The sequence below is a fragment of the Hypoxylon trugodes genome (assembly GCF_022578975.1).
Source record: "Hypoxylon trugodes strain CBS 135444 unplaced genomic scaffold F4822scaffold_10, whole genome shotgun sequence".
NCBI lineage: Eukaryota > Fungi > Ascomycota > Sordariomycetes > Xylariales > Hypoxylaceae > Hypoxylon > Hypoxylon trugodes.
Window position 1 is genome coordinate 691959 of NW_026250025.1, and position 27880 is coordinate 719838.

At 46.7% G+C, this 27880-nt stretch overlaps 8 protein-coding genes across 8 annotated transcripts; 4 read left to right on the forward strand and 4 right to left on the reverse strand.

The window, feature by feature from the left end:
- Positions 1 to 254: 254 nt before the first annotated feature.
- F4822DRAFT_54034 (putative FAD binding protein) lies at positions 255 to 2847 on the reverse strand. Its single transcript, XM_051463630.1, has 5 exons — positions 2171 to 2847; positions 1851 to 2105; positions 1383 to 1792; positions 512 to 1330; positions 255 to 455 (listed from the first exon to the last, which is right to left on the reverse strand). Exons 1-5 carry the CDS (start codon positions 2269 to 2271, stop codon positions 379 to 381), a joined length of 1662 nt encoding a protein of 553 aa, XP_051309646.1. The 5' UTR covers positions 2272 to 2847; the 3' UTR covers positions 255 to 378.
- A 2789-nt stretch (positions 2848 to 5636) lies between these two features.
- F4822DRAFT_417896 (uncharacterized protein) lies at positions 5637 to 6798 on the forward strand. Its single transcript, XM_051459480.1, has 3 exons — positions 5637 to 6217; positions 6268 to 6380; positions 6452 to 6798. Exons 1-3 carry the CDS (start codon positions 6166 to 6168, stop codon positions 6515 to 6517), a joined length of 231 nt encoding a protein of 76 aa, XP_051309647.1. The 5' UTR covers positions 5637 to 6165; the 3' UTR covers positions 6518 to 6798.
- Positions 6799 to 7186: 388 nt separating this feature from the next.
- F4822DRAFT_417899 (P-loop containing nucleoside triphosphate hydrolase protein) lies at positions 7187 to 11697 on the forward strand. Its single transcript, XM_051459481.1, has 3 exons — positions 7187 to 7501; positions 7568 to 10865; positions 10923 to 11697. The coding sequence occupies exons 1-3, from the start codon at positions 7499 to 7501 to the stop codon at positions 11300 to 11302; spliced, it is 3681 nt and encodes a 1226-aa protein (XP_051309648.1). The 5' UTR covers positions 7187 to 7498; the 3' UTR covers positions 11303 to 11697.
- F4822DRAFT_417901 (zf-DHHC-domain-containing protein) lies at positions 11698 to 13466 on the reverse strand. Its single transcript, XM_051459482.1, has one exon. The coding sequence runs from the start codon at positions 13349 to 13351 to the stop codon at positions 11771 to 11773; it is 1581 nt and encodes a 526-aa protein (XP_051309649.1). The 5' UTR covers positions 13352 to 13466; the 3' UTR covers positions 11698 to 11770.
- Positions 13467 to 14135: 669 nt separating this feature from the next.
- On the reverse strand, positions 14136 to 15190 carry F4822DRAFT_54088 (RNA-binding domain-containing protein). The gene is made up of 3 exons (XM_051463631.1): positions 14757 to 15190; positions 14262 to 14626; positions 14136 to 14208 (listed from the first exon to the last, which is right to left on the reverse strand). Exons 1-2 carry the CDS (start codon positions 14994 to 14996, stop codon positions 14408 to 14410), a joined length of 459 nt encoding a protein of 152 aa, XP_051309650.1. The 5' UTR covers positions 14997 to 15190; the 3' UTR covers positions 14136 to 14208; positions 14262 to 14407.
- Positions 15191 to 15358: 168 nt separating this feature from the next.
- F4822DRAFT_417903 (MFS general substrate transporter) lies at positions 15359 to 17349 on the forward strand. Its single transcript, XM_051459483.1, has one exon. The coding sequence runs from the start codon at positions 15776 to 15778 to the stop codon at positions 17225 to 17227; it is 1452 nt and encodes a 483-aa protein (XP_051309651.1). The 5' UTR covers positions 15359 to 15775; the 3' UTR covers positions 17228 to 17349.
- Positions 17350 to 17415: 66 nt separating this feature from the next.
- F4822DRAFT_417904 (uncharacterized protein) lies at positions 17416 to 22481 on the reverse strand. The gene is made up of 2 exons (XM_051459484.1): positions 21560 to 22481; positions 17416 to 20896 (listed from the first exon to the last, which is right to left on the reverse strand). Exons 1-2 carry the CDS (start codon positions 22001 to 22003, stop codon positions 17732 to 17734), a joined length of 3609 nt encoding a protein of 1202 aa, XP_051309652.1. The 5' UTR covers positions 22004 to 22481; the 3' UTR covers positions 17416 to 17731.
- Positions 22482 to 23903: 1422 nt separating this feature from the next.
- On the forward strand, positions 23904 to 27185 carry F4822DRAFT_440124 (uncharacterized protein; the record flags this gene model as incomplete). The annotated part of the gene is made up of 3 exons (XM_051462713.1): positions 23904 to 25277; positions 26654 to 26989; positions 27144 to 27185. The coding sequence occupies 3 exons, from the start codon at positions 23904 to 23906 to the stop codon at positions 27183 to 27185; spliced, it is 1752 nt and encodes a 583-aa protein (XP_051309653.1).
- Positions 27186 to 27880: the final 695 nt, after the last annotated feature.

The following is a 27880-nucleotide window of genomic DNA, read 5'->3' on the forward strand; positions in this document are numbered from 1 at the left end:
ACTCCAGGGATAATACGAAAATCAAGAGCCAGCTAAAAAGGGAATAAATTTAGATTGCCATGCAGTAAATGTAGTTAGTATAAACTTCCTCCCCGGAAATTCCTTCTTCCCCAGCCTATATATATTGTAGAGATCGTTATATCACCTAGGACCAATCGGGAAGCATCTCAGCTCACGGTTGGCTATGTATTAGGTAGGGTCCTTGGAGCGTAGTATGCCTCTCCACACTTCGCTGAGTCCAAAAAAGGAGCCGCTCATTGATCTCCCCCCTGTCTACCGTCTCCTAAGACTGCAATACCACCGGTAGTAAAGCATCTTATCATAATGGTGCTGTGGGAATCTTGACATATATAGATAAAATGCTGAATATGTACACACTTAGAAATGCTCCTTCCAGAACCGGAAGCGCACTTCCCTACTTGTTGCTGCGTTGGCCGCCTTGTGAATATCACGAGCTAGAAGAATGTGTTAGTAAGATGTTTGATATTGGTTAGATAATTACAAAACTCACCAGCTACGGAAGGACCGCAAAAGTATACACCAACTGTTGTTTGCATGCTACCCTCTAGACCGTTCATGTACGTTCGGTCCAAAATTCCATCTCGCATCGCCTCGAATATTCGTTGGAAGTTGGGTCGACCGAAATTTGTGCGGGACTTGAGTTCTGTGAGAGGGTCGACTTCCGCACCAACACTGTTCAAGACAATGTTTTGCGTCGTGTCCATGTCTAGCTTCTGGGTTAGGTAGGTGTGAATTTTCAAGAATTCCACACCATTGCTGCCGGGAATACGAGCTGCTTCGTTACTTTGAGATTCGAGAGACGAAAGTAGAGTCTGGAACCATTCGAAAGAACCAGTATCCTTGCACACCCAAATGAATTCAACACGGCGAAGTCGTCGGGGAGGGTTCGGGCTGTTGCGTAAATGCCAGATGTTCTTTAGAATCGAGGCCCACGGTGTTACACCAATACCCGTACCAATGAGTACCGCAATTTCGTTCTCGAATACGTCCTCAGCCGGGGCACCGTAGGGTCCATCGATTCGAAGGTTAGGCATTTGCTGACCGTTCTGTAGAGCAACTTCATACATTCCCATAGGATCGACGCCCTCGTAAAGCTTGGCCTGTGCTCCACCGGCACCAACCGCATCACCCAATGCCCTGGTGAAATCACCAACTTGTCGAACGTGTACCGAAACGTATGGGTCGTATGGGCAAGAAGTGATGGTAAATGGATGCCATTGGTAGCTGGAGACCGAAGGGACCTGAAGGAAAAGCCATTGGCCAGCCTTGTACTTGAAAGAGGGCTTTTCAAACTGAATTTCCACGACATCTAAAAAAAGCATTAGCATTGATGGATCGTTTCAAAAGTGCTATTCTCTTACCGTATGGGTGGCGAACCACTCGGGTAATCTTAGTGGTACGCTTAGCACGAATCTCTCGGTAGAGACGCTCGATCAGATAAAGACCTCCTGCAAATAACTCCCATCGCCAACCTTGGTATCCAATACAGTGGCCCCAGAACTGCTCCCCAGCGAATGGAGAAAAGGGGAGAGCGGTATCACGGACGAAGCAACCGACGGCGTGGGTGTATAGTCCTAAGAAGAATGGGATGAATAGGTGGTGAGTGTACCAGAAGGTTTCGAACGATTGTTGGCGGATACGGTGGTGTGCGGTAGTGTACATCAACAACATGCAGAGGAGCATGACATGGCCCGTAACACCACCGGGTTGAGTGTAGTGAATTTCAACCGCGGTAACTGGTCGGATTTGGGTCTTCTCAACATTGAAGAAGCTATGGACTAGTTAGATTTGATCTATTTGCTGTTGAGCCTCGAATATTTGAAACTTACTTGACATAGTGAGAAGAGACATGAATGACGGTGAATAAGAGCATAGCATATGCAACTTGGCGATGGAACCATATATTCTCATCAAGAGGCAGCCACCGGATCTTGGGTCGTATCCATCGTACTATCGTTCGGCAAACCGGTAATAAAATCAATGTTCCGTCAATCGCCAAGACAAGACCGGCACCTCGCGAGAACCAGACAGAGAATCCTAGGGTGTTAAGCGCTGCTAGTTTGGGATCGGCATCTTGCTTATACCTGCACATATAATTAATTATCATGATCATGTAATATGGTTATACAACGGAAGACGGAAGACGCACCATCCAAAAGCAAAGAAAAACCAATGTACACCCCAGAATAGGACGTGAAAAATCAGTTTACTAGCAGTAAGCTGCTTCTTTAGTAACTCGAGAATAGGCATATCGACGATTAATCGTTCCCCTTGTCCTACCCAAGACGTAAATTCGAATTAAATAAAAAATTGTCGACCTGCGACGCGATTTCCGTATACTTCCAGACGGCGACCGTTGGGGAAAAGGCGTTCGAAGCGAGTGGACGGATCGAACGACGATAAAATTTCAGATATTTTTCTTTTTCCAAGCGATCGTCTTCTGGCCCTAGAATCCCTTCACTTTTTTACACGTTGTTTGTGAAAAATATTAAAAATGACCTATTATCCAACGGCGAGCACCTAGAAGTAAACAAAAACCGAACCAAAAGAGTGATCTGAGCCAGCAGGAGACGAAGGAAAGGATGGCGGAGTAGAGAAAGTCTCGGGGTGAGAGTGTATTCTTTCTACGTCCTGGTTGCCGCGCGAGGAACCAACAGAAAAAAAGAGAAGCCCGGATGCTAGCGCTGGTGGGCGGGGAGTAAGTGATAAAGGATGACAGGATCAAGGCGAAATGGTAATGCGATCAAGCGGGATCCACATAGGACACGGCCGGAAAAGAAGAGAGCAAGGGTCCGTATGGATGTATGAAGATCCGGAGCTTGTTTAAAAGACCAGGGACACACACTTCTTGCAGGGGATGAAGGGGGCTCTCGATAGTTCGGATGTCAGTTAGCCCATGAAACCCTTCAAGTTAATCGTGATGGTGCTAGCTAGTCCTTTTTGTTTTAATTCGGGGGAGGAGACGGGAAGGGTTTAGCAGGTGGGAATTATCTAGAGCTGGGGCTGGCAAGGGTCTATCTTGACGGGTAGACTACCTAGGACAGCTAGAGTAATTCAGATTCCTCATCGAAGCCGGAGTAATACGAAAAACATAGATAGATAGACTATAGATGTCTCGATGAGTAGGTAACTGGGTGAGTGGCCAATGACCAAATGGGAATAGTCCAGGCAGATCAAACAGAAAGGGAGCGTTTCGTAGGTCGTCGATGCGGTATCAGATTTGACTCCGATGAAGATTGATTTCGACTAAAATCATCAGACGCCACGCCAGATTCAGAGTGGTACACAGCTCACGGCCTGCTAGAACCTGGTATTGTGGGGCGAAGAGTTGAGACTGGCGGCGTTTGGGAGTGTTGCTCTGTGGTGTTTCGACAGGGGAGGGCTTGTTCCCCTTTCACCCGCTGTAGAATTGTAATATATGTATGTGCGCGCGCGTACCCTTTTTTTTTTATTATATTTTGCGATACTCAGTACCTAATGAATTGAATCGCAGAGGTAACGGAAGGAAAAGGTAACAATAGGGAACCATATTGTCGGATCCGAACAGAATATGTTCGTCCAGGGAGGGTAGAGGGGGGTTTATTAGGTAGAAATATGCAAGAATATCTCTGAACATGCAAAATAGCCGCCAAAGGGTTGTTCTACCAGCTTACCTATTGAGTGAAAGCCAATTGATTGATTTGATTGAAATCGAAGGACACCTAATAATTGGAACGCCTTCAGGGCACAGTACTGTGCAGTAGTGTACCTAACTAGACCCGGCGGTTAGCTGGACGGCTCGGATTCGTCGATGCAAGTCAATGCAGGAGGACGGAATATTGCATGGGACCAATCAGGATCAAGGAGTCCGTGACATCCTCGATCACTTTTAATACCCCCCCTGTACCCTTGTCCATCGCCAAGCTTGATACGTGCTATAACAGGTTTAGCCTATCTTGTTGAAGAGAATGTGCCTTTTTGCTGTTTTTTTCCCCTTATTCCCACCAACCTCTGTAGATATGGACATGTACCTGTCACCCTGTCATCTAAGCTTATCCCCCCTCTTCTTTTCTGACCCCCTGTTTCTGCTATAACAAGATCCCGTCAACTATTAATCTGCATCACGAACGGATACCTGTGCCAGTACATGCATGTACCAAGTCACTTGCATGGAATTTCGGCTAGGACTCTTTTGACATCGTCGCCCACCAATAGCATACCACCTATTTTCCAATTCTTTTTTAGGATGTACCTCGTGGGTATGTGCTTGGCGTTGCCGGGACCCGAGATGCCACACTCGCAGCACAGAAGATGCCCATGTTGTTGGCCCTGCTGGTCTCCTCCCTAGATCTTCATGCCTTTCCCTACGTTGGGTATACTCAAGGAACAAAATCGTACGATTGTAAAAATCAGGCCACTTCTAGATGTCGTTCCCAAGAGTTGGATATATAAATTCGAGGTTGCCGTCATGCCACTTGAATAGGATCTCCTCGTACGATCTCTCTTTGTCTGCCTGCATTTTACAAGCTCCTGGAGATATCAAATTCGCCAAGTGGTGATAAGATACGGCCTGTCTCTTGTTCGATATCAACAGAAGTATACATCACCCTGGCCCCTCACTTCTCCCATACTAATGTTAGATCAACATATTGGACTACGGTACAAGCACAGAAAGCCAGGACAGCGAAGCACGGCTCCGGAATGTAGTCGTTACATTTGCTATATCAGCATGGAACTTTCAAGTTGGAAATCCCTCAAGCGATGACGAGACCAGTCCAAGTGGATAAACTCTCCAGATGCTGTGCGACGTCCTTCTCGGAGTCGAACAACAACCTTTTCTTATTACTTGTCTCACTAGAGATATCGAGGTAATGATCGCGTCAGGTTTGATACTAGCTATGGCAAGCTTGAAGCGTGAGGCGGCGCCATCGGTTTCGAATCGTTGGTAGGAGGTATTGCTCGCTTACCGCCAACATGACCAACTTGAAGGACCAGTATTGACGTCGTTTCTGGAACAGTTTATAGACTCAGCCTTGATTTATGAAACGGATCGTAGAGCCTCAAGATGATGGGTATAATCCTTCAAACGCTAGCGTATGAGCCTGGGGTTGTAGTGATGCACTCATTGTGGAGTATCCTTGCGTAGCTGAGGACCAATAGAACCTCGTGAGGGTGTTGGTCTTTCACCTTTCAGGCTTAGTTAAGCTTTTAATCCATGTCTATTCTGTGTTCGGCTTTGTGTCGGAGTTGCTTAGACATTCAGGATGTTGTCAAAATGTGCTCAGACCAGTGTCGTCCTAACTATGGCCCGAATTTCTAATACGACTTCGGATACTGGAGGTCGGACCTTACTTCGGAAGATCAAATGTGGACCCAACTCCTGAATTTCAATGGCTAAAAAGTAATATGATTTTCGACGACCTTGACTGTGCTTTGACGATGCAGTTGATGGAGATTGATTTCGTATCCGAACAGATACATTGGCACGCGGCACACTTATTCGACTCATGATTACTACCGCACGTCTCAACCGCTATGTTTACTTATATGTTTTTCCTCTCTTTCTCTCACGTCATTAGGCCTGATAGGGTAGTCGGGTAACCATGGCATTTTCGGTATTATAAGTATTAATGTTAGAGAAGAGGACGTATTCCTGTTGGATTGGGCGCTTAACATGCTTGTGTGAGCGCGCATGCTTCTGAGACTTGACTTCAATGGGAGTTGGGCGTAGAAAGCGCCGAAATGTGCTTTTAGCAATACGAGCTGGTAGGTGCCGTATCTCCTAAAGGTCACAAAACAGGCTAACATAGCTGAATGATAGAATGGTTTCGAAGGCATGACGATTCTCCATTTCGTAAACCAAGGATGGTGTTGCTCTCAACTCTGGATGACAGTCTATAGAGACTGAGTTGTCGATTGTACCTAGTCCATGAGGTACACATGATATCATTGGAGTTAGTAGATGATGCTGACAACATATATCGTGACGTCTCTTCCAAACCTTAGATTTACGAAGCGTATTTGGATCTCTGGTGTATATGAACCACCCAGATCATCTATTCATCTCAAAGACTCGGGATAATCCTCTAGTTTAGCTAGATCTTTCTAAGTCTGTTGAAATTGCACCGTTTTACATACCGCAAATTCCGCTTTTACTCTTTCAAAATGGCACCCAGGTACAAGAAGGGACAAATGGTTACCTACAAGCCTGTCGGAGGTAAGCATGACCCATAGTTTGGGCGAGCTATCGCTAATATATTCGTTAAGGTCCTGATTCAAACACACCGGAGAGTGTTGGTAGGATCAACGACGTTCTTACTGAACCGGGAAAGCAGGCCGACAGAAATGTCCAGGCCAGTTCTGATAACCCGCGATATGAGGTGAGTATTTAGTACTGATTTCTGTTCATTATCGTCGCATCAATCACCAGAACTGACAGTTGGTTGCTTAGATCGTCAATGACAATACTGGCAAGACCACCACAATCTACGAAACCAACATCCTAGGTTCAGCCTAGTCAGTCCGACGTAACTGGGTAGTTTCGACATCGCTCATGGTTTCTGGTGATGATTTCAGTGGCGTAAAGGAGGGGTAACGGCTTATCTTGTACAACTCGTCGGATGTGGAGTCGTCAATTAATAGGATATTGGTATCGAATGACCAATCCAATACACTCATTAAAACCAACTTCTAGCGTCTCTTCATTGAGCTCTGCGACGTTTTGTGTGCTCACTGGTGTTTATAATCATAGGTTGATCCCAGCTCGACAGAAGTTCCCGTTTGATTTGGGTGCTGCCTATTTCCTATTTAGAGGGCTCTAGGTAGTGTCATTCCACTCGAGTGTTGGCATTACCTACCTTTCTTATAGTGACTAAAATATTCGAATCAAGATACTTGATGCAATTGAAAAGTTTGATAATATATCACTACATTCAACGTGATTCATGGTTGACCTGAGGATACCATAACAAATAATTAAAGTTGAGTTTGTTGAGGGTCAAGTCGGGTTCGGAAAATAGGAACTTTACCGAATTAGTGGGATTAAGTTAGATAATCGTAGGCTTGGCTTTATCTCCAAGCCACGCCTGCCACGTTACCCAGCCCCATTACATTACGTCGACAGGGTACAGATGTAAAGTATCTATTAGCGCTAAATTAATGAAATAATGGGGTCCCTCAAGGCACCTAATTAACTACAACTGCACCTAATCACTGGAATTGAACTTGTGAAATACCTAAACCAAAGCGCCAAAGTCACGTCAAGTTCGACACAAATCTACTTAAACTTGCGCTTGCGCAAACACTTCGCCTCCTCATCTTCTTTTTCCTACCTCGTTATTTACGGCGTCATTCACTCTGGACAGTCCTCACCAACTAAATTAATCCAGAAAAAACAATCTCCTAAGCCGTCATCGCTTTTACCTCTCCCACCCCACCAAAAACCCCCTTTCCTGTTGGATCTGACCCTACCTACTAATATTGTTCATGGGAGCCCAATATGGTGAGATACTATACACTAACAAAAACAAGACTTCCTCGCTAATCGTTGCGCGTGTCTAAACTACAGGGTATAAGTAGACGACCAAAGGATAAGTCAGGCGGAGCATCCCGCTCCGGCGGCGGAGGAGGACGAGATGGAGGCGCCGCGAGACCTAAGAAAGCTACATTCGAGACTACTAAAAAGAAGGAGATAGGTGTTTCCGACTTGACCCTACTTAGCAAAGTATCCAACGAAGCGATAAACGAAAACCTAAAGAAGCGCTTCGAGGGTCGCGAAATCTATACCTATATCGGCCATGTGTTGGTTTCGGTTAATCCCTTCAGGGATCTCGGTATCTACACCGACCAAGTCCTAGAATCGTACAAGGGCAAGAACCGATTAGAAGTGCCGCCCCACGTCTTTGCGATCGCCGAGTCAGCATATTATAACATGAAGGCATACCATGAAAATCAATGTGTGATTATTTCTGGAGAGTCAGGAGCTGGAAAGACCGAGGCCGCCAAGCGGATCATGCAATATATCGCAAATGTATCCGGCGGTGAGAGTGGAGAGATCAAGCAGATCAAAGACATGGTGCTGGCAACCAACCCTCTACTCGAGTCCTTTGGAAATGCGAAGACGCTGAGAAATAACAACTCGTCACGCTTCGGAAAATACCTACAAATACACTTTAACGCCAACGGAGAGCCCGTCGGAGCGGATATCACAAACTACCTACTCGAGAAGACACGAGTGGTTGGTCAAATTACGAACGAACGAAATTTCCACATCTTCTACCAATTCTCCAAGGGCGCCTCCGAAAATTACCGGACAATGTTCGGTATTCAGAAGCCCGAAACGTATGCGTACTTGAGTCGGTCGAAATGTTTCAATGTTGATGGTATAGACGATCTAGCTGAATTCCGAGATACTCTAGAAGCCATGAAGGTCATTGGCCTGTCTCAAGGTGAACAAGATGAGGTGTTCCGTATGTTAGCGGCCATTCTGTGGACTGGAAATATCCACTTTGTAGAAGGTGACGACGGATATGCTGCCGTGGCGGACCAGTCTGTTGTAGACTTCCTTGCCTATCTGCTTGAAGTCTCGCCTGCTGCGCTAATCAAGGGTATTACCATTCGAATTTTAACCCCGAGGAGTGGCGAGGTCATCGAGTCACCTGCCAACACGGCCCAAGCAAACGCGACCAGAGATGCGCTTGCTATGGCTATCTATTATAACCTTTTCGACTGGATTGTTGGGAGAATCAATCAATCCCTCCAAGCGCGACAAGCGACATCTAATAATATCGGAATCCTAGATATTTATGGCTTCGAAATCTTTGAGAAGAACAGTTTCGAGCAGCTTTGCATCAACTATGTGAATGAGAAGCTTCAGCAAATCTTCATTCAGCTCACTCTTAAGGCTGAACAAGAGGAGTATGCACGGGAACAAATTCAATGGACTCCTATTAAATATTTCGATAATAAGGTCGTGTGTGATCTGATCGAGCAGGTTAGACCCTCAGGTATCTTTTCCGTGCTAAAAGACGCCACCAAAACAGCCCACGCCGATCCTGCTGCATGCGATCGCACTTTCATGCAGAGCATCAACGGCATGTCGAATGCCCATCTTACACCACGACAAGGAAGTTTCATTATCAAGCACTACGCCGGCGATGTTAGTTACACCGTCGAAGGAATCACTGATAAGAATAAGGACCAACTCTTAAAGGGTGTCCAAAACTTGTTCCAGCAAAGCTCGAACCGATTCGTCCACACTCTGTTCCCTCAATCCGTAGATCAAGATAACCGCAAACTACCTCCGACGGCTGGCGATAGAATCAGGACTTCGGCTAACGCCCTGGTAGAGACATTAATGAAGTGTCAACCGTCATATATTCGAACGATAAAGCCCAACGAAAATAAGTCACCCTCTGAATATAACGTACCAAATGTGTTGCATCAAATCAAATATTTGGGTCTCCAAGAAAACGTTAGGATTCGACGCGCTGGTTTCGCTTATCGTCAATCTTTCGAGAAGTTTGTAGAGCGATTCTTCTTGTTGTCTCCTGCTACATCCTACGCGGGTGAATATACCTGGTCGGGAACCGAAGAGGCTGCCGTGAAGCAAATCTTGAAGGATACCAGTATTCCAAAAGAGGAATGGCAATTGGGTGTTACGAAAGCCTTCATCAAGTCTCCCGAGACGTTATTCGCCTTGGAAACGATGCGAGATCGATATTGGCATAATATGGCTACTCGTATTCAACGAATGTGGAGGGCTTACCTAGCCTATCGTGCCGAATCGGCGACCCGAATTCAACGGTTCTGGCGTAAGAAGAGAGTGGGTGCTGAATACTTGCAATTACGAGATCAAGGCCACAGGGTTTTGCAAGGGCGCAAGGAGCGAAGACGATTCAGTCTTCTAGGTTCTCGACGTTTCTTGGGAGATTATCTAGGGATCAACGCTTCAAATGGGCCTGGATCACAAATCCGAAATGCCTTACAAGCATCCAGCAACGAGAAATCTCTTTTTTCATGTCGTGGTGAGGTTTTGGAAGCCAAATTTGGTCGATCCAGTAAACCGAGTCCTCGAATTCTTGTCGTGACCAATAGCAAGTTCTACATTGTTGCACAGACGCTCGTTAATCACCAAGTCCAGATCATCATTGAACGACAAATTCCCTTAGGTGCCATCAAGTTCATTAGCGCCTCGACAGCTCGTGATGACTGGTTTTCATTGGGGGTTGGATCACCACAAGAACCGGATCCATTGTTGAATTGTGTCTTGAAGACCGAACTCTTCACACAAATGCAACGCGCTATGCCTGGCGGCTTCAACTTGAAGATTAGCGATTCGATAGAATACGCTAAGAAGCCTGGAAAGATGCAACTGGTCAAGGTGTTGAAAGATTCACAACAGGCAGTGGATTTCTATAAGAGTGGTGCTGTCCACACACAGCCTGGTGAACCTCCTTCATCCGTCTCTAGGCCGACGCCGAAGGGTAAACCCGTACCGCCTCGACCGATCACTCGTGGCAAACTTATCAAGCCTGGAGGTCCTGGCGGCAGACCTTCACGGGTTACAAACACTCGTCCAAGCACCACCAAACGCGGCCCAGCCGCAGTTCAGACTCCACGTCCTGTTCCCACTCCTGCTGCTGCCGTCACAAGTAGCATACCTAACCACACACGTAACCAAAGTTCAACTTCATCCGTTCGCGCCCCTCCTCCACCGCCACCAGCTGCACCACCAGCAAGAGCTAGGATAAACGCCAAGGTTCTATATACGTTTGAAGGAACAGGGCCAGACGGTGGAACGAAGGAGAATGAGCTCTCCATAACGGCGGGTGACATCATTGAGATCGTCCAAAAAGAGAACAATGGTAAGCCCTTATTCCCAAATACTATTTTCATGGTAGATAACTAATTAAATAATACAGGTTGGTGGTTAGCCAAAAACTCGGCCAGAAGACAAGGATGGGTACCCGCAGCATACGTTGAAGAACAAGCAGCTGCTCCTCCACCAGCTCCCGCCCCGGCTCCGAGAGCTCCACCGCCACCCCCTAGCCAAAACGGTACGGCGACGGCGGCACGAAGTAAACCTACGCCTCCCCAACCCCCAGCGAAGCGGCCCGCTGCCGGTAGAAAGCCGGCAGCCGTGCAACCCAGAGACTCGGGTATGAGCCTTAACGCAAACGGCGGTTCTGATAGCAGTCGTAGCAACACGCCCACGCCTAGCCTCGCAGGTTCCTTAGCCGATGCTTTGTTAGCAAGGAAACAGGCTATGCAGACTAGGAAGGATGATGACGACGACTGGTAGATCAGACCAGGGTAGTAGTACGATAGCGTTATGGCAGTGGTGTGAACGCTAATTTTGAATTTTGTGTATATGCTCGCGATCGTAAAGAAAGATCCTTTTAGGATCACTACAAGAGATGGTATGGCAAAAGCCTACCTGGTGTTCAAGATTTACGATTCACGAGCTTGGACCAACATGACAAGAACAACAGGAGGGGAGAATGTCAGTCGAAGAACTACAACTGACAACATCAATCCTCATGACAATGATGATGGGTGTAAGGTATATGGGCATGAAGCGAGATATAGTGTAGCAGCCTTGCATAGTAGAAAGAGTAGCTACAAGTTTAGAAAGGACAGAGAAGAGTAAAGCAGAGCGAAGAGCTAAGATAAGAAAAGAAAAGAAGTTGAAGAAATTAGACCATGTTTTGGTATTCATTCTAAAATCCGTGATATGCTATTTCCATCTAATATTAAGGTAAATAAATCATCACGTATCCTCATCATCTTTTGTTCGTACTTTCCTCCGTCTTATCAACTCCGCAAGCGGTACATCCTCATCCTCTACATTATGTATTATCTCCTGCGGAGGCTCATCGAACTCCGCATCCTCGTCTACGCCATAGTCACCTAATTGTTCACCATCAGCATTAACCCACCCGGATTTCCCCTCATCAGCTATAACCGCGGCATCTGGCCGAGGACGTCGTATCCCCATGCCTTGATCTCTACCCAGGGTAGACGGATGATCATACACCTCATCAACGAAATCATAATCATCATAAGATCCCGGCGGCAACTCTTCTAATTCTCCTAGAATCCGCGATCGTGAAGCCTCCCAACGTCTCAAATCGCGTTCCTGTCGGCGACGGAAAGCTTCTTTCTCATCTACCAGATCGCCCTGCGAGCGATCATACCTCTCCAACTCCAGCGCACGATCAGCCTCACGCTGACGATCACGCCAAGTCTTCGCATGTCGGAGCTTATCCGGGTCCGCAGGTGGCCATAACCCCTCACGATCATTCATGCCATTTTCTTCGTACTCCCACCCCGTTGTATTATTATTACTCGCCTGAGGATTCTCGTCATCATACGGGTACGGCGCGACGACAGGTCCGCCAGCAAACGGCAGAAACCAGAAAAGCGGGTTACTCGTGCCCATAGCAGCAGCCATATTCGCGAAAAACCCAATATCATACGGAAACTCGACAGGTTCGAGGGTTAAATGCGGGGCATCGCGATCGCCGCCGGGGGCTCGTTCGTTAGAGGACCACCACGTATCGGACGAAGAATGGTATCGGCGTTCGAGGGCAGCTTCATGACGTTCGACTTCCCAGCTCTCAATCATAGTCATATTTAACACCCACCCCTTAAGCGTTGTAAATAGTAAGATTGCCAAGGCTAGGCTTGTCATTCCCGTCACGAACGAGAGGACTGTTAGGAATGCTAGTTGGGATAGCGTGGGGCCTAGGTATGCGGGTAAATGACGGACATCCCAGAGAGCGAGGAAGCGCTGCGCGAGGAAGTAGAGTAGGGTCCAGAGGGATATGTTTGTGTATACGAGGAAACGTAGGAATTGCGGAAAGGTTTGTAGCGAGACGCAGTTGGAAGTCCAAGGACAATGGTGGTCCATCTTTGGTACGCAACGACGGCACGTGCGACAGTGGTGCGCGCGAGGGGGTTTCGGAGCGGCGCATTTTCTGCACCAGCGACGAAGTTGTCCTCTTCTTGCTCCATCTCCTACTTCGGATATATATGCCGTCGTTGCTGCTTCTGCGTCCGAATCATCGTGGTCCTTCTCTTTCTTCTGCTTCTGTTTTTTCTTGATATTCGATGGGAAGACGTATCGGCCGGAATCGACAGTACAGGCTTTATAGTAAGTGTACCAAAGGCATACGAGCAGGGTGTTAAATGTGTAGGTCTCGGTGGTAGTAAGCGGGCCGGGTGCGAGATCCGGGGAGTTGGCGAAAAGCCATTGTGATGTGTAGGCGAGGAAGGCGATTAGAAGACAAACGGCGGGAACGGCGAGGCGCTGGAGTGTAGGCTCCGCGCTGCCAACAAGAAACGCCATAATGGAATATTAGGCCATCTATTAAGTCGGTCTGACGATAAATTAGAACGACAAGGTAGGTGATCAAGGGTATCGGACTAGATGGTAGATTTAAGGATTAGATTTAGATTTCGGGATGACGCGGTGCTATGTGGATTTGGGCGCGACGTCACTTATGCAGGAATATGCAGGGATAGATTGATTACGTAAGACGGAATTGATAAGGTAGAAGTTTATAAAAATTAGTGGTAAGGCATTACTATAAGTGCTGTGTGTAGAAGTACGGTATTGGTATATTTACCCTTAAAGAGAACTATTAGATTTAATCGTCAAGATTAGCGACCTTCGACGAATTCATATTTGGTCAATTTGGCGAAGGCGTGCACCTATTCTCGACCGCACGGAGAACCCCACCACATACGCTGGTCATTGCCGCCCGATAAATGTTCGTTGTGTTCGTTGCGTATTTCCTAGGTATTCGAACAAGATCCCAAGAATAGAGCTTCGTGATTATAAATTTTACGTAGAATCCATGACCCCAACTTGAGTCAAAGCCGAACCTCCACAAGAAGTACTTACGAGACATAGAGGTATTAGCCTAGTGATCTTAGGGGCCACGCTATAAGCTTCCCGTATCAGCTCGAAGCATTAACGAGCAGTCCCACAACACCAAAATCGCATTTGCCAAGTCATAATTAGGCAGGGGAATTCACGTATAATAATCCAGCAATTTGGGGAAAGAGAAACCATGGCTACCAGCCAAGTTCTCGTGTAGGAAGAACGGTTCATAGCTATAGTTGGAATTATCGCCCCAAGCCATATTCGCAGTAGCTTATAGCTACACATATCGAATATATTCACGATATCATACCACATGACTAGAGTACGTTAGCTAGGCAGATAAGCGGGAGGGGGAATACCAATCACGTACCTATTGAGGAAGATTTCATGCGCCGATTTGTCTTTTTATTCTGGCGACATATCGGCTGAAACCAGTACGCAGCCATCTGCCCTAGATACGATGAAGTTCCACTTATTGTTCAAGCAAGGCTCCTCGAGTCCTCACTCCCCCTTCAGTTACTCTATATTTTCATCCTTATGTGCCTCCGGGCTGCGACTTCGACTCCGACCTCGACCACGATGCGACTGCCTAGGACCCCTATTACCCTTTCCCGGAGGCGGTCTCACAAAAGCGAAGTCGACGTAGATGGTTTGCTCTAAAAGCTTGGATTGGTGTGCTCCATCGATAGCGGCTCGAGCCTCGTCTAGGGTGGCATACTCGATTAATGCGTAGCCCTATCATAAGACATAGTGTTAGCATTGTCTTTCATCTTCATTGTTCGTCTCCATATGAGTCGAGACTATAATCGAGCCAAGAACTAAGAACTAGGAATCGAGAATCGGGAATCAAGGGGTTCAAACTTGCCTTGACGTAACCAGATCGGCGGTCTAGATTCAGGTGCAGGTTCTTAATCTCGCCAAAGTCGGCAAATTTGTCGTGTATGGTTTCCTCGTCGGCCTCCTCGTGTACGTTGGTAACCATAATAATCCAACCCTCGATCGATCGGACAGCTGTGGCTTTGGTATGCGTCTGCATGTCGCTAACCTTTGCCTGGGTAGCTTGGGGAGAGCCGGGCTCGTCGATTTCCATATCGATGTCTGCCATGATGATTAAGTCGAAAGGGATTAATTTTTCGAGTAGTATTTATGATGAGTACTGTATGATCGGGTGAGGTATCGTAGAATTGTTGGGTTTATTGTTTAAGTTGGGATTGATTGATTAAAATTGAAAGTTTGCGATGTTGAATTGCGTTGTGAACCTTCCTGTAAACCTTGTGGACCCACATAACAAGCAATAATACACCTGAGGAAGTTAAATAGACCGACCTAATTGGTTCAAGCTAGAAAAGCAATGCAGCACCTGGCTTCCACCTGGCAAGATATGATAAATGTGACTGTGTAACTCGACTAGGTACATATATACATCATCTTCACATGCGACTCCGTACAGTAAACCCGAATAACTTCTTTCATTGTTTTTACGACGCCCTTCCAACGTAGACACCATATCAAACATTTTCTGACCAATCGGCTCGTATCCCCTTGTCTTCATCGGGGTACCTCCATCACGAGACAAATTACTCAATTCGATAAATCATATAGTCAAGATAAACTCAAACCTGCAAAGATCGCGATGTCGGAGAGAATCCCACCGTGCGATTGGTTCCCCACGCAGATCTACGGCATCATATCCGGGGGCATAGGGCGTGCTCTTCGGTCATGCAACCGGGATCTTCACCGGAGCTTAAGTGCGGTCAAACTCTAGTATATATAGCAGTCTTGGTAAGTACTCAATGGCCGACTTGATGGTAAATCTTGGTTTGCGTATACCTTGTCCATAATCACCATACAATATACAGTATCAATACTATGAACATATAAACAATGGCTCCGCGAGAAGTCCAACTCCAAAACCTCGCCAATTCCAGCTCCCCAGTAGTCCAAACCTCCACATTAGAAAATGCCCCTCCCACCGAAAACAACGACAGGATTACAACATCACAAACCCTTCCCCAAACCGACCGAGGCCGCGCCGCCTACCTCGTACTAGCAGGATGTGTGTTAATCCAGACACCAATATGGGGGTATTCTCTCGCCTTCGGCATATTCCAAGAATACTACACCAGCTCACGGGGCGCCTCCATCCTCTCCGGGGACCGTAGCGCCGGCACCATCGCCAGTATCGGCAACTCGCAAACCGGAATTCTGTACCTAATGATGCCAGCAACCTTCATATTGCTGACTAAATACCCCTCACTGCGGCGTTTCTGTATGCCATTCGGCTTGCTCCTCACGACAGCATGTCTAGCAGCGTCTTCGTTCGCGACAACAGCGAGCCAATTGATTGCTGTACAAGGCGTATTACACGCCGTAGGTTGTGGGCTCCTTTTCGCCCCCGCGTCCTTATGTCTCGATGAGTGGTTCCCTGAACGTAAGGGCCTGGCTTACGGGGCCATGTGGTCTGGGAAGAGCGTATCCGGTGCAGGAATGCCGTTCCTAGCCAACGCACTACTATCCCGATACGGCGGTCGTACAACCCTGCGTATCTTCTGCGTGGCATCGGCAATATTGACAATCCCGCCATTACTCCTCATGCGCGAACGTCCCGCTACTAGAAGCCCCGTTAGTACAGCCACAGCCTCAGAAGACGGTGACGCAAGAGAAATAGACGGAGGGCGCGAAGTACGAGACGGTCGCTTATCCTTCGCCTTCGCGCGACACACCACATTCTGGATCCTACAATGCGGCAATGTCTTCCAATCTTTAGGGTATCTCATGCCTTCCACATACATCGCTTCCTACGCAGCCGCGCTCGGCTTTCCTTCAGCCACGAGACCAATACTCCTCGCTCTAATCTCGCTCGCCTCCGTTTTCGGGTCCCTAATGATCGGTTTGCTCAGCGACGCCGGTCTACGTGCCAACACCGTGATCCTCGTATCCTCCCTCGGCAGCGCACTCCCCGTCTTTCTCCTCTGGGGTCTCGGCGGCGGCGCACACCAAGTCGCCATCCTCATCGTCTTCACAATTCTCTACGGCTTTTTCGCTGGCGGGTTTAGTTCGACCTGGCCCGGTATTCTGCGTGAGATGAAACGCCGCGATCGCGCGGTAGACACCGGCTTAATTTTTGGCATGCTGCTTGGTGGCCGTGGTATTGGTTTTGTTGTTAGCGGACCCGTAGGTGGCGCTTTGCTGCAGGCTAATAGGTTCAAGGCTGAGGATTTCACGGGCTTTGCCACGCAGTACGGTCCTATGATCGTCTATACAGGTTTGACTACGACTCTCGGTGCTTGGAGTTGGTTTTGGACTATGGGTGAGCGGGCAATCAAAGCTTTGTAAGGATAACCCATAACCTCATCGTAAAGGAAGTGGTAAAATCATTAGATCAAAACGTAGACATCTATAGGTAATTAAGTAGATATAAATTCTTACCAAGCAATTATAAGTCTATCATATTCACCACCTCTAATACACTTAATGGAATAATAGCATGCACTATAACTTCACAATCACAATGAAGACCAATGTTGATTTGTCATATTTTAATTATGTTATAATGTCCATCAAGCGTCCTTTATACGGATACGCGTAGCCTTTATGCGGCGAGTTCCTATTAATACAATGCAACCTATGCAGTCCCCCCTTTCTTTTTTGTCTGAATAACGCCAACCATGCATGAGCCTCATAACCTGATATTCATACCCTGCAAACTCCAATAATGATACCCTGAACCCCTTTGCCTTTGCCATGCCTTATCATCCCCTTCCAGTCATGCCATACCAATGTGGCAGTTTACCAAGATGTAAACTCCAAATACCACTTTCCTCTCCTCAACTTTCACCCTCAGCACCAATCAATGATCCCATTCCATGTTGGATCCTTGCTCAAGGCAGTATTTATGGTCCAATCTGCAACTTCCATGGTCATATCACGGCGTTGTCGATTGTGTATATGAATGGTATCGTAGAGAAAGTAGATTTGCTCTCTCTTCAGATCCCGCGCCTTGGTGAGTCTAATGATGTCCTTGCTGATTTGCTTCCAGGCCCTTCTGTGTACCGATGGATCATGGCTGTTATACTCGTCATCCTTTTCTCGGAGAGCCCGCATGAGATGTGCCTCTTCATCTCTTAAGGTCTTGATGACATAGGCTACCGCTTGTAATGGATCCATAGAAGGACGCAGCGTAGACTCCTCTTCGTATTCCCCCTTTGCCCGGGTTTGATGACCAGGAGCCTTTGGTATCTCAACACGAACTGTCTTCTTGCTAGAGCTGCCTTCAGGGCGGCATTGTTCATGTCGGTGGGAGTTAATTCGCGAGCAGACAACACAGTCTTGGCAGTCGTGATCGTGGCAAAGATCGTCAAGAACACGTTTGGCATCTTTGGAAAGTCCGGCCTTGCTGGTCTTCTTGTTTTGCTTCTCGGCCGACTTTTCTTGCTCTAAAGTGATATCATCCATGAAGAAAGCCGAGGTCATATTTTCTTCAATGTCTGAATCTGAGTCGAGATCAAATCGAGCGCTGTCTAAGTCGAACTTATCTTCCTTAGGAGTTTCGCCGTCAATGCTCATTCCGCTAACACCAGACTTGACGCTGAACCGTCCAGTAAGCTCTGGCTCTGAAACTGGTCGAGACTTCGAAGGGCTGGTCTGGACCTTAGGTTGACCAAACGAAACCTTTCGAACGGGATCATCTGACTTGGACTTTCGAGTATTGGTGACCGACTCAGTGGTTCTGTCTCGCTCGCGAAACTCCTCGGATTCGACAGTGGCATGGGTAGTCTTTTGCTTCAGGGCATTGAGACGGGAAGGTTGGGCATCCTTGAGTATTCCAACTGGTTTGGTCTTAGTTGAATCTGATCGTGCCTTGGAGGCTCCCGATGTCGCCTTGTGTGAACTGGCAGCTCGCGATTGATTCTCAGACAGATAGGGCGGAAGGCTTTGGCTTGCTTCATCACTCATGTAATCGACTTCGTACTCCGACAACTCATTCGTCAATTCGTTAACTTGAGTCTCAGTGCGGACTTGGCGAAGAGTATCCCGCGACTTGGGCATTTCCGGTGTGTATATGCCGGCAAAGTCGGACCCTTGGGTGAGGTCAATTTGTTGCGTATAGTCATCCGGAATGGGCATGACTCCTTGAGATGTTGTGCTTCTAGCAGTAGTCTCGCTCGCAACTAACTTGCCCTTTGAATCAATAGTGCGGGTCGTCTTAGAGTCCTTCTTGTCGACAGTATCCATAAAATCCTTGATTTCTTGAGTAATCTGTCGTGCCTCGCTGATAGCGTCCGCCTTCCTTCGGAGTTCAGACCGAAGTGCAGCCTCCTGCTTGGCCGACTTCCTCAGCTTAGCTGCTAGAGCTGACTCCTGGTCAGCAGTAAGCCCTAACTGCTGAGTCAATGATGCATGTTCCTCTTCATGCATTTTGCGCTGCTCCTCATGAACATTGAGCTCATGTATGCTATCCCGGACAACTCTCTCGAAGTTCTTAGTTACTTCCTTAAGATAGCCCTCGAGTCGCTCGTTAGCTGTCGCAAGACGGATTTTTTCTTGCTCAAGCCCGATGACGTCGACAGGTAGAGATCCGGCCTCAGCAGTTTCCAGCAATTCTTTAAGTCGGGCGACCTCATTCTCGAGGCTTTGGATTCGTCGCTCAAGCTGAGAGTTCTGTTGCTTCAAGATTCTATTCTGGCTAAAAAACTTGTTATTCTCACGCTCGACGGTGATCTGATCTTGCTGAAGAACCTTCTTTTCTTCCGAGAGAGCGTTGTATTCGCGCTGAAGAGTCTGAAAGTCTCCCTTGTTCGAACCAGACTGCGCCTTGGCGACCTTAAGGTCTTGCGCCAATTCCGCATTCTGCTGGGATAGGTCGGCGTTGTGCTGGCGAAGCGAACGGTTCTCATCCAGCAGAGCCTTATACTGCTGACGAATCGAGTTGTTATTGTTGCGCAGGGATAGATTCTCCGACTCGAGCTTATCCATGTTCTCGGTGTTATCTCCGCGTAATGAGCTGAGCTTCTGGCAAGCTGTGTTAAGTTCGGTTTGGAGAAGCTTGATCTTTTCTAAATGCTCGGTAGCACTCTTCAGAGCCTCGTCGCGTTCAGCGACATAAGATTCGGTATGGATCTCATTGATGCTGATCTTGCGATTCGCCTTGTCTAGGCGAGCTTGGAGGGAACTAATTTGCTCTTCAAGTTGGCTCTTCTGTGTGTTCAAATGATCAATGATGGAACTCTCTGAATCAGAACCCATCGCACTATCCTTCCGAGACTTGTATTTGGCGATTTGGATATGGAGTTCCTCGACCTCCTCTTGGAGCTGCTCTGCCTGTTTCGAGACCTGCTCATCATGTTCCTTTAGAGCGTGTATTTCGTCCTTGATCTTATCCAAGGATACGAAAATCTTCTCCTCGTCTTCGGGGATAGCAATAGCCTCGACATCGGCGTGGTGATCGGGGGAGATAGTAGTTTCGCGATCGTGAACTCTGCCGTGCTTGACAAAGACCGGAATGCCGTTCCTCAGAGCTGATAATCGAAGAGCACCAGACAAGAAGTCGTCCATGTAGGAAAGGTTTGGTAGAAAGAACGAGCGAGCAGTGTGGTTCGGAGTAGAAGGGCTCATTATGTTACCGATTCGCGATTGTCGCTCCATGTGTATCCTGGCGGCATTCTGTGGTTGCGCCGAGGATTGCGAAGCTGGAGAAGTCTGCTTCGTGGGTTGCTCCTTGGACTCAGCTTGTTTGGTCTGGGCTGTTTTGAGCGTCTCCAAGAGAGCGGTAACATTGCCACCTCTGGGCTTGGCGCCTTTCGCAGCATTGGGTGTAGGTACGCGAGGACGAGTTGCAGGTTCTTCTCGGCTTCGGTAATTCTGGATGAAGGGCTCGGAAAGATCTAGGGAGCATTCGGACTCGGTTTGAACTTGTGGTTGCATTTGAGCTCGGGTTCGAAGGGAGCTTCGGCCGGATGCGGTCGTTTGGACTTTGGACGCGTTCTTGGATTTACCAACTTCAATCTGAGAATAAATGTTAGCACTTTCGTTATCAACTAGGAGAGACCAGGTCAAAACAACAATTGAATTCGAAGCCGGAAGCAAAAAACGAACGGTTGGGCGACGAGAAGTAGAAAGAGATTTTGAAACAGCTCGAGTTCGAGCAGAACCAGATGATCGAGACAAAGGAACAGAAGATTTAGAAAGTTTAGGAGAAGGAGCTTGAGCTCTAGTAGAAGAATGCGACAAGCGATGAATAGCCAAAGGAATCTTCGATTTCAAAACAGAGCCAGAACTAGAATCAGAAGAAACAGATGTAAGAGATTTGTCGCCCTCAGCTGCTACAAGAGCATCCTTGCGACGAGAGTGGAGGTATGGTGCTTGTCCTCGAGAAACCGGGCGAGGAATTGCGCTTTGTCGTGAAGCTCGCGCGCGTTCTAGCACAGCATTGAAGCGCGAACCCGAAGAAACTCGAAAACCGGACGCAGAAGGACCACTCGCCTAGAGTGGTAATTTGCCTTGGCTATGAAGCGTCGTGCATACTCTTCCAGTAGTATGCGTGTCTTTGGCCTTTCCGTGGATGGTTTTGGCCAGAGTAAGAGTATTCTTCATCGCAGTCTCCACTCCGATGAAGGGCTTACGAGTTTGCGCAACAAGGTTGTTCAAAGTTTGAAATTGTTTACTAACCTGGTTGTATTCCTTCGAGTCACCCGCTCTAGGGGTAGCGACTATCGAGGAGTTAGGGCTTCCTTGGGGTGTGACGTTCTCCTTTCCGTCTGGAATCTGGGGAATGTCGCTGGTGATTTCCCACATGTCTTTTTCGTGTTCGGGTCCATTGGGATTCCAGCGGCTCCATTCAGGGAAAGTTCGCCCGAGTGCTGATGTGTTAACGTTGAAGGAAGTTTGCTGAGGAGTCTTAGCGCTGCGCATGGCAGCTTGGCTGGGTAGTTTGATGGAAAGGTCGTCCATTCGGCGTGTCGATTCGCCTTGAGGACCCATTGTGATGTTAGAGGTAAGTGTGACTGTTCCGTGAGAACCGGTAGAAGATGGAGGCGAATTAAAGGGATTCTCGCTAGTCTGGTGCATTTCCCTAAGGATACGAGATTGATATCTACTCGTTTTCGACTCCATGTGAACCCTTCACGCGTCGAAACGCGATAGGGATGGAAATCGAGGTGGTAAGGTAGTGGTAATAGTACCAAGTAAGGTGGTTTTTTAAGTGATTTTTTAGCGATGTGTAGTATCCAAGACGCGTCGTGAAGAACGCGATCAGGTATGTACAAGAGTAAAGTAGCAAGTAGTAGGTGCAAGCAGTTTTAATCGCGATGATAGTAGTAGAATGCGAAGAAGCTGAAGTTGCAAGGGTTGCTGCCGAGAAGACGTGTTGATTTGATAGTAGACGCGTCCAGGGCGATGCTCGATGATGATGGTTTCAATGCAGGAGCGGTGAAGCTAGCCGATTGATGGTTGTTTGATTGTTTGATTCAATTGAGAAATTGCTATGAAGCAGAATTGTTGATTTGCAAGAACTTTGATGAAAGCTAGAAGCTGAAAACTGTGAAGTCTGGAAGCTGAAGCTGAAGCTGTGTGTTTTGCAGATTGATGGAAGATGGGAAAGATGGAAGCGGGAGAGGGAAAAGTATCGGGCCAGGTTAAAAGAGCAGTGTTTACTTTTTGGGGTGGGTCCAGATCAAAAGTGTGGGGTTATAGGGTGTAGGTGCGGTAAAGCTACCCCTCTAGGTACGTTTCTTCCCTCTTTTCCCACGCTAAAGCTATGACCAGGTACGTATCTACATCCATTAAATTTATGCCAAGAATTGATATGCACACACCATGCCAAAAATACATCAATTCAATTTTATACAGTACATATCTCCAAGTTCATCGGTATACACGTTTACACATCCTTTTCTATGCTTTTTTTTTCTCGGTCCTTCTAATTCTTATCATCAAAAATCCATTTCAACATTTCAATATTTTTTTTCCTTTTTCTACAATTAAGTATGGTAGATTGCCTTAATTCAAGTGGTGAAAATAGGTAGGAATAGTTGGGTTTGTTGTCTTCGCAACAATTGAAGCTAAACCCTTTTCGTACATGGGATAAACACCAAAATAAAGATACTTAGGTAGGTACTTACGAAGCTTCATTCAAACTACAACAATTGAAGTATCACGACAACGCACCAGCCACTACAATATTAAACGTATGTATTCTTGAATACATGTAGTATGAAGTTCTAATCTATACTAGCCGATGAAGTAACGAAATTTGGATTCTAGAGCAGAAGATACCAATCGTTGAGTGAGTCACCATGTGCCATATTTATACCATGATAGCTTCGTTAATAATTTTCATCGCGCATCTTTGAGACTCGATTACACGCAACTCCTGACACGATAAGTGACTGCTGTTACATATAGTCAATGTAGCTGTTTGTATACGCCCGTAAATTTAAGCGACTATATCGTCAATAAGGCATGTCTCGCTAGATAATCCACACCTACATATATTATATACCTAGATACGTGACACCTGCCTACATCTAGATTGTTCAATATGTATCTAGAAACTCGGGGATGTAAGTGAGGCAAGCGCTTATATGACACATGCCTTAGATGAGAGTATATGTCCAAGCAAGTGAGTGAGAGTAAGTGCTACGCAAGATTCAAAACAATTCTTTCCTATCCGTCAAAGCACGTAAGTTGGCATTTCCTTCGAGAGTTGCATAAAACTTGCGTTGTTTTGTAAACTTTTCACTGTCATAATACAGCCTGACCAGCGAGGTGTGTTTCTCTGTTATTAAATGATTAAATTGTGCACCATGAAGGCTTGTATATATAAATATCGCGGAGTATGACAGTCAGTTTTTATGATCTCCTAATTCTCACATCAGTCTAGTATTCTCAATATCATAAAGTACAGCAACTTGTGAACCACCTAATCTATAATCCTAGATAACCACTCAAGCACTTACTCACCCGAAGATAAAAGCGTGTTCTCTCGAGTCAAGATACGATGTTTCAATACAAAATGTTCGATCCGCTTCGACTAGCCTCGCTAATTCAATACCCTAATGAGGGTCTTGGATTGCTATCACTCCCACTGGGCGAACTTGTATCGAGTATACCAGGGGCATATCAACTCGCTGCTCTTTTAGGACTCTACATGTGGGATTCCATTGATGGCAGCCATTCTAAGAAGTACGGGCAACGATATTGCCCTTTTCCTCTCCCTGAACCCAATAATGCACACAACTATGCTTCAGACGTCTCTATTATCGTACCAACTATCGACTGGGATGATGAACTCCCCGGAAATCTTCTAACATGGCTGGCATGTAGGCCCCAGGAAGTGATCTTTGTCACCGTCGAAAAAGAAGTTGATCGACTCGAAAGTACCTTAAAGAAGGATACTCGAGTTGGATTAGTCGTAAAACAATTGGGAACAGTCATAAAGGTTGCTTCAGTCCAAGAACCTAACAAGCGTAGTCAGCTGTGTTGCGGTATCAACCACGCCAAAGGTAAGATCCTCTGCCTTGTCGACGACGACGCGCGTTGGACCACTACAAACGTGCTGGCACAACTACTCGCTCCTTTTGAAAACGAAGACGTCGGTCTAGTCGGCGGACCTATCGGCTCATACGTTCCGACCGACCGACAACACCCAGATGTTATCACTCCATGGGAGGTTGCGGCTCTTCGAATTCGTTCCAAACGTGAGCCCGGCATGAAAGCCTTTTTCATGGCCGACCGGTCGACAAACTTCACGGTTTCGGGACTTACTATGCTCCTTCGAGCAGAGATTGTCAAGGACCCATACTTCCAGTTTCTTTTCACCCACGACATGTTCAACGGTGTAAGACAGAATACGGGTGATGATGGATTCATCACACGCTACATACTCTTCCAACACCAACTGAAGCATCGAGAATACTCTACCCTCCCACGCAAACAATGGAGACTAGGTATGCAATTGCATCAGGATGCCGAGGTCCAGACTTCGATTCTGACAGATCATCAATTTGCCTCACAATCTAAGAGATGGTACCGCTCGGGTCTTCGTTTGAGGCTCACTTGCCTACTTTACGAGCCAGGATTCAGGGGCATGAGGGCCATAGCTCCCCACATGGCTCGTAAGATGTCGGGAGGTATGATGACGCCCTTTTTCGCCGCCCTTCGACTATATCTATGGATCAGCTTATGGATGGCAGCTCCTCAATCTGCCTTCCCTTTGCTTCTATGGGTCCTTTACAATTGGTACGGCAGTCTACAAGGCTTTATGAAGCAATACCCTTACTGCAGTTCCAAAATTTGGGCCGCTATGATTGCCGACAATCTGTACCTTATCTCGGATATTTACTCATGGCTGACACTCTCCCAGGAATCCTGGTCAAATAGGGAAAGTGTAGGTGAATTAGGTGAGTAAATAGTCGGGTGGCTTAAGGTATTCGATCGTATAGCTAGGAGTACCGTTTTCTTCGCTTGTCCGCGGAGCCGACGTCCATAGCCTTTCATGACATAAAGTTATGTTTGTAATTGATTATTAGTCTTTATATCTCTGGTCCCAGCATGTTTCCGTAATTAAGGCATGTGTTAATTGCCTCTGCGCGTATTTCGTATTCCCAGGCGCATTGTTGGGCTGCAACATATAGATTAATTCGTTAGGATAATAATAAATACCGATATTTCTGAGTTTTAGAGACGGGCTTCTGACTTTATATACAATAAGAGTTTTTATAACCAGAGGCCGGTACGAGAAATCTACGTTACACAAGTGACCCCTTTTTGTGACCCCTTTACCCCTTTTTTTGTACCACGCGACACTCATTTGATGTAAACGTCGACATAACACCAACTCAGCACCAACGTAGGCGTAGATTTAAGATTACTCATCACTCTGAGCATAAAAACGGGCAAATTGCGTAATATATATACTCGTTGTGACAGCCTCTTTGATATCTACCCTAAGATGATACTCTTTGCTATTAGCGTTGGTGTAGATATACCCAACAAAGACGTGTTCAACTAGACAAGAATACTGAATGAAAACATATCATTTAGATGATTCGTGTAGATGTGTCATACTACATAGATACTAATAGATGGAGTGTCTATGAATCCATTTGGGCCTATATTAAATGTGGCAATTGGAGGGGCCAGAGTTTGGCTATTCAAGTGCATGAGACAATAAAATCTTGTTGGTGCTGGCGTTGTTTAACTCGAGTCGACTACCTGCATGTAGGTACACATTCTAGATAAGAGAAAGGTCGTTTGGCAAAATACACGTAGCATATGGGATAATACACTGTACTTCCTGGGTACTGCATCTAAGCTGGCGGCCTAGCTGAACACGTCTATCGGGCTCATACAAGCCAAATAATCCTCCATCCCCTTGCTATTGTAAAAATTTCACTCGCGCATGTTGGCACTTGCCGACCGTGTATGTAAGTGGGTACAGACCGCACTGTAAACTAGTATTTTGCAAACATTCTACATAGAAGTTACTGCTAGTAAAGCTGGCATGTGCCACTTTTGTGTATCTTTCCTAAGATTCCTATGTAATCCGTAATGTAGAAACAGGGGAACCGTCTTCCAATTCTTCTTATATAATTCTTTGCATGTATTTTGCGACACATTTTACTGATTTTACAATCTTATTTACTTACTCTGGCCCTACGGTACGGCTAATTGTGAAGATTGGCAATCCGAAATCACCGTCTTACTAGAGTGCTCCATCAATCGCGACCGATCATGTAATCTAATCCGTCTGACAACGTCAAGGGCCAAGCCCCGAACCCTTCGCAGAACCCTCAAAATCTCCGGAACCCCCAGAGTCAGAATACCCAGACTCATCCGTACGCCCAGCACCAGATGTCCCAGTCAAGCCAATCAACCCTATGCAGCCAAGGACAAACCGACTCTGGTGACAGAACCGGTTGGAATTCGGCCGAAACGTTGGTGCCATTGATGCCGGCGCAGTCAACCCAACCAGAGCAGCGCAAGGAACGTGGATGCAAGCATGTTAAACCAACCCCTCCGCCTAAGGAGAAGAAGGTTCATAAGAATCACCCCCATCTCGGTGCTATTGGCGATGCCATCAAGGACTTCACAAAGGAAGTAAGTAAATTCGGAAATAATTTCCTTCCTCTCTTCCAGCGTCTGCCTTGATTATATGGACTCTTCACTTCGGGTGTTTATCTCAACCGCTTCCAAAATTAGCGACGCTCCTCTCATCCGCCCTTAGAGCAATTGCTAACTTGAACTACCATAGTATGAGGACGCTTACTGGAAGCGCAAGCATATGAAGTTCTAAGGGCGGTACCTATCGACCGACAGCCGGGGTAGTGAGCCTAAAATGGTGGATAACAAGATGGATACGAGACTACTTACAGTCTCCACGACATAGACGGCGTCAACACCGCGTAGCTTTTCTCGAGGGCTTAGCTCGCCACTATGGATAAAGCAGTTAAGATGTTCGGCACACTGACGACCGACGGGGCTATGTAACACATATAGATGGATATGTACCTAGGTAGCTTAAGCTGAAGCCCAAATACACTACGCATCTACATTATATTGACTAATATCCCGATTTATCGTGAACCTTAATGTTCTCATTTTGATTCTCAGGCAAAGAAATAGATGATTGTGGATATCTTATTATGTTCAGCTCGAAGGATCAATGGTCTCGAGCCGGATATCCGCTAAGCCAAGACCCTACCCCTATTTTAGCCTACGCGACAAAAATCTCATTCCTAAATCTGGGGCACCTAAACAAATATTGATAAATCTTTCGAATGTAAGAACTCGCACTGATCGATCGGGATGACGATAAATTGTTGTCATCAAAATAAGCATAATTCATAAAATGTGTCGATCTATAGAAGGGATTGTCAAAGCCGCTCGTCCCGTTCAGCTCCCTCAGCTCAACCCCAGCTTTCTATTAATAGATTATAGTAATACTACTGAGTATGACTTCACTGCCCATTCCTCCTTGGAAAATATAAC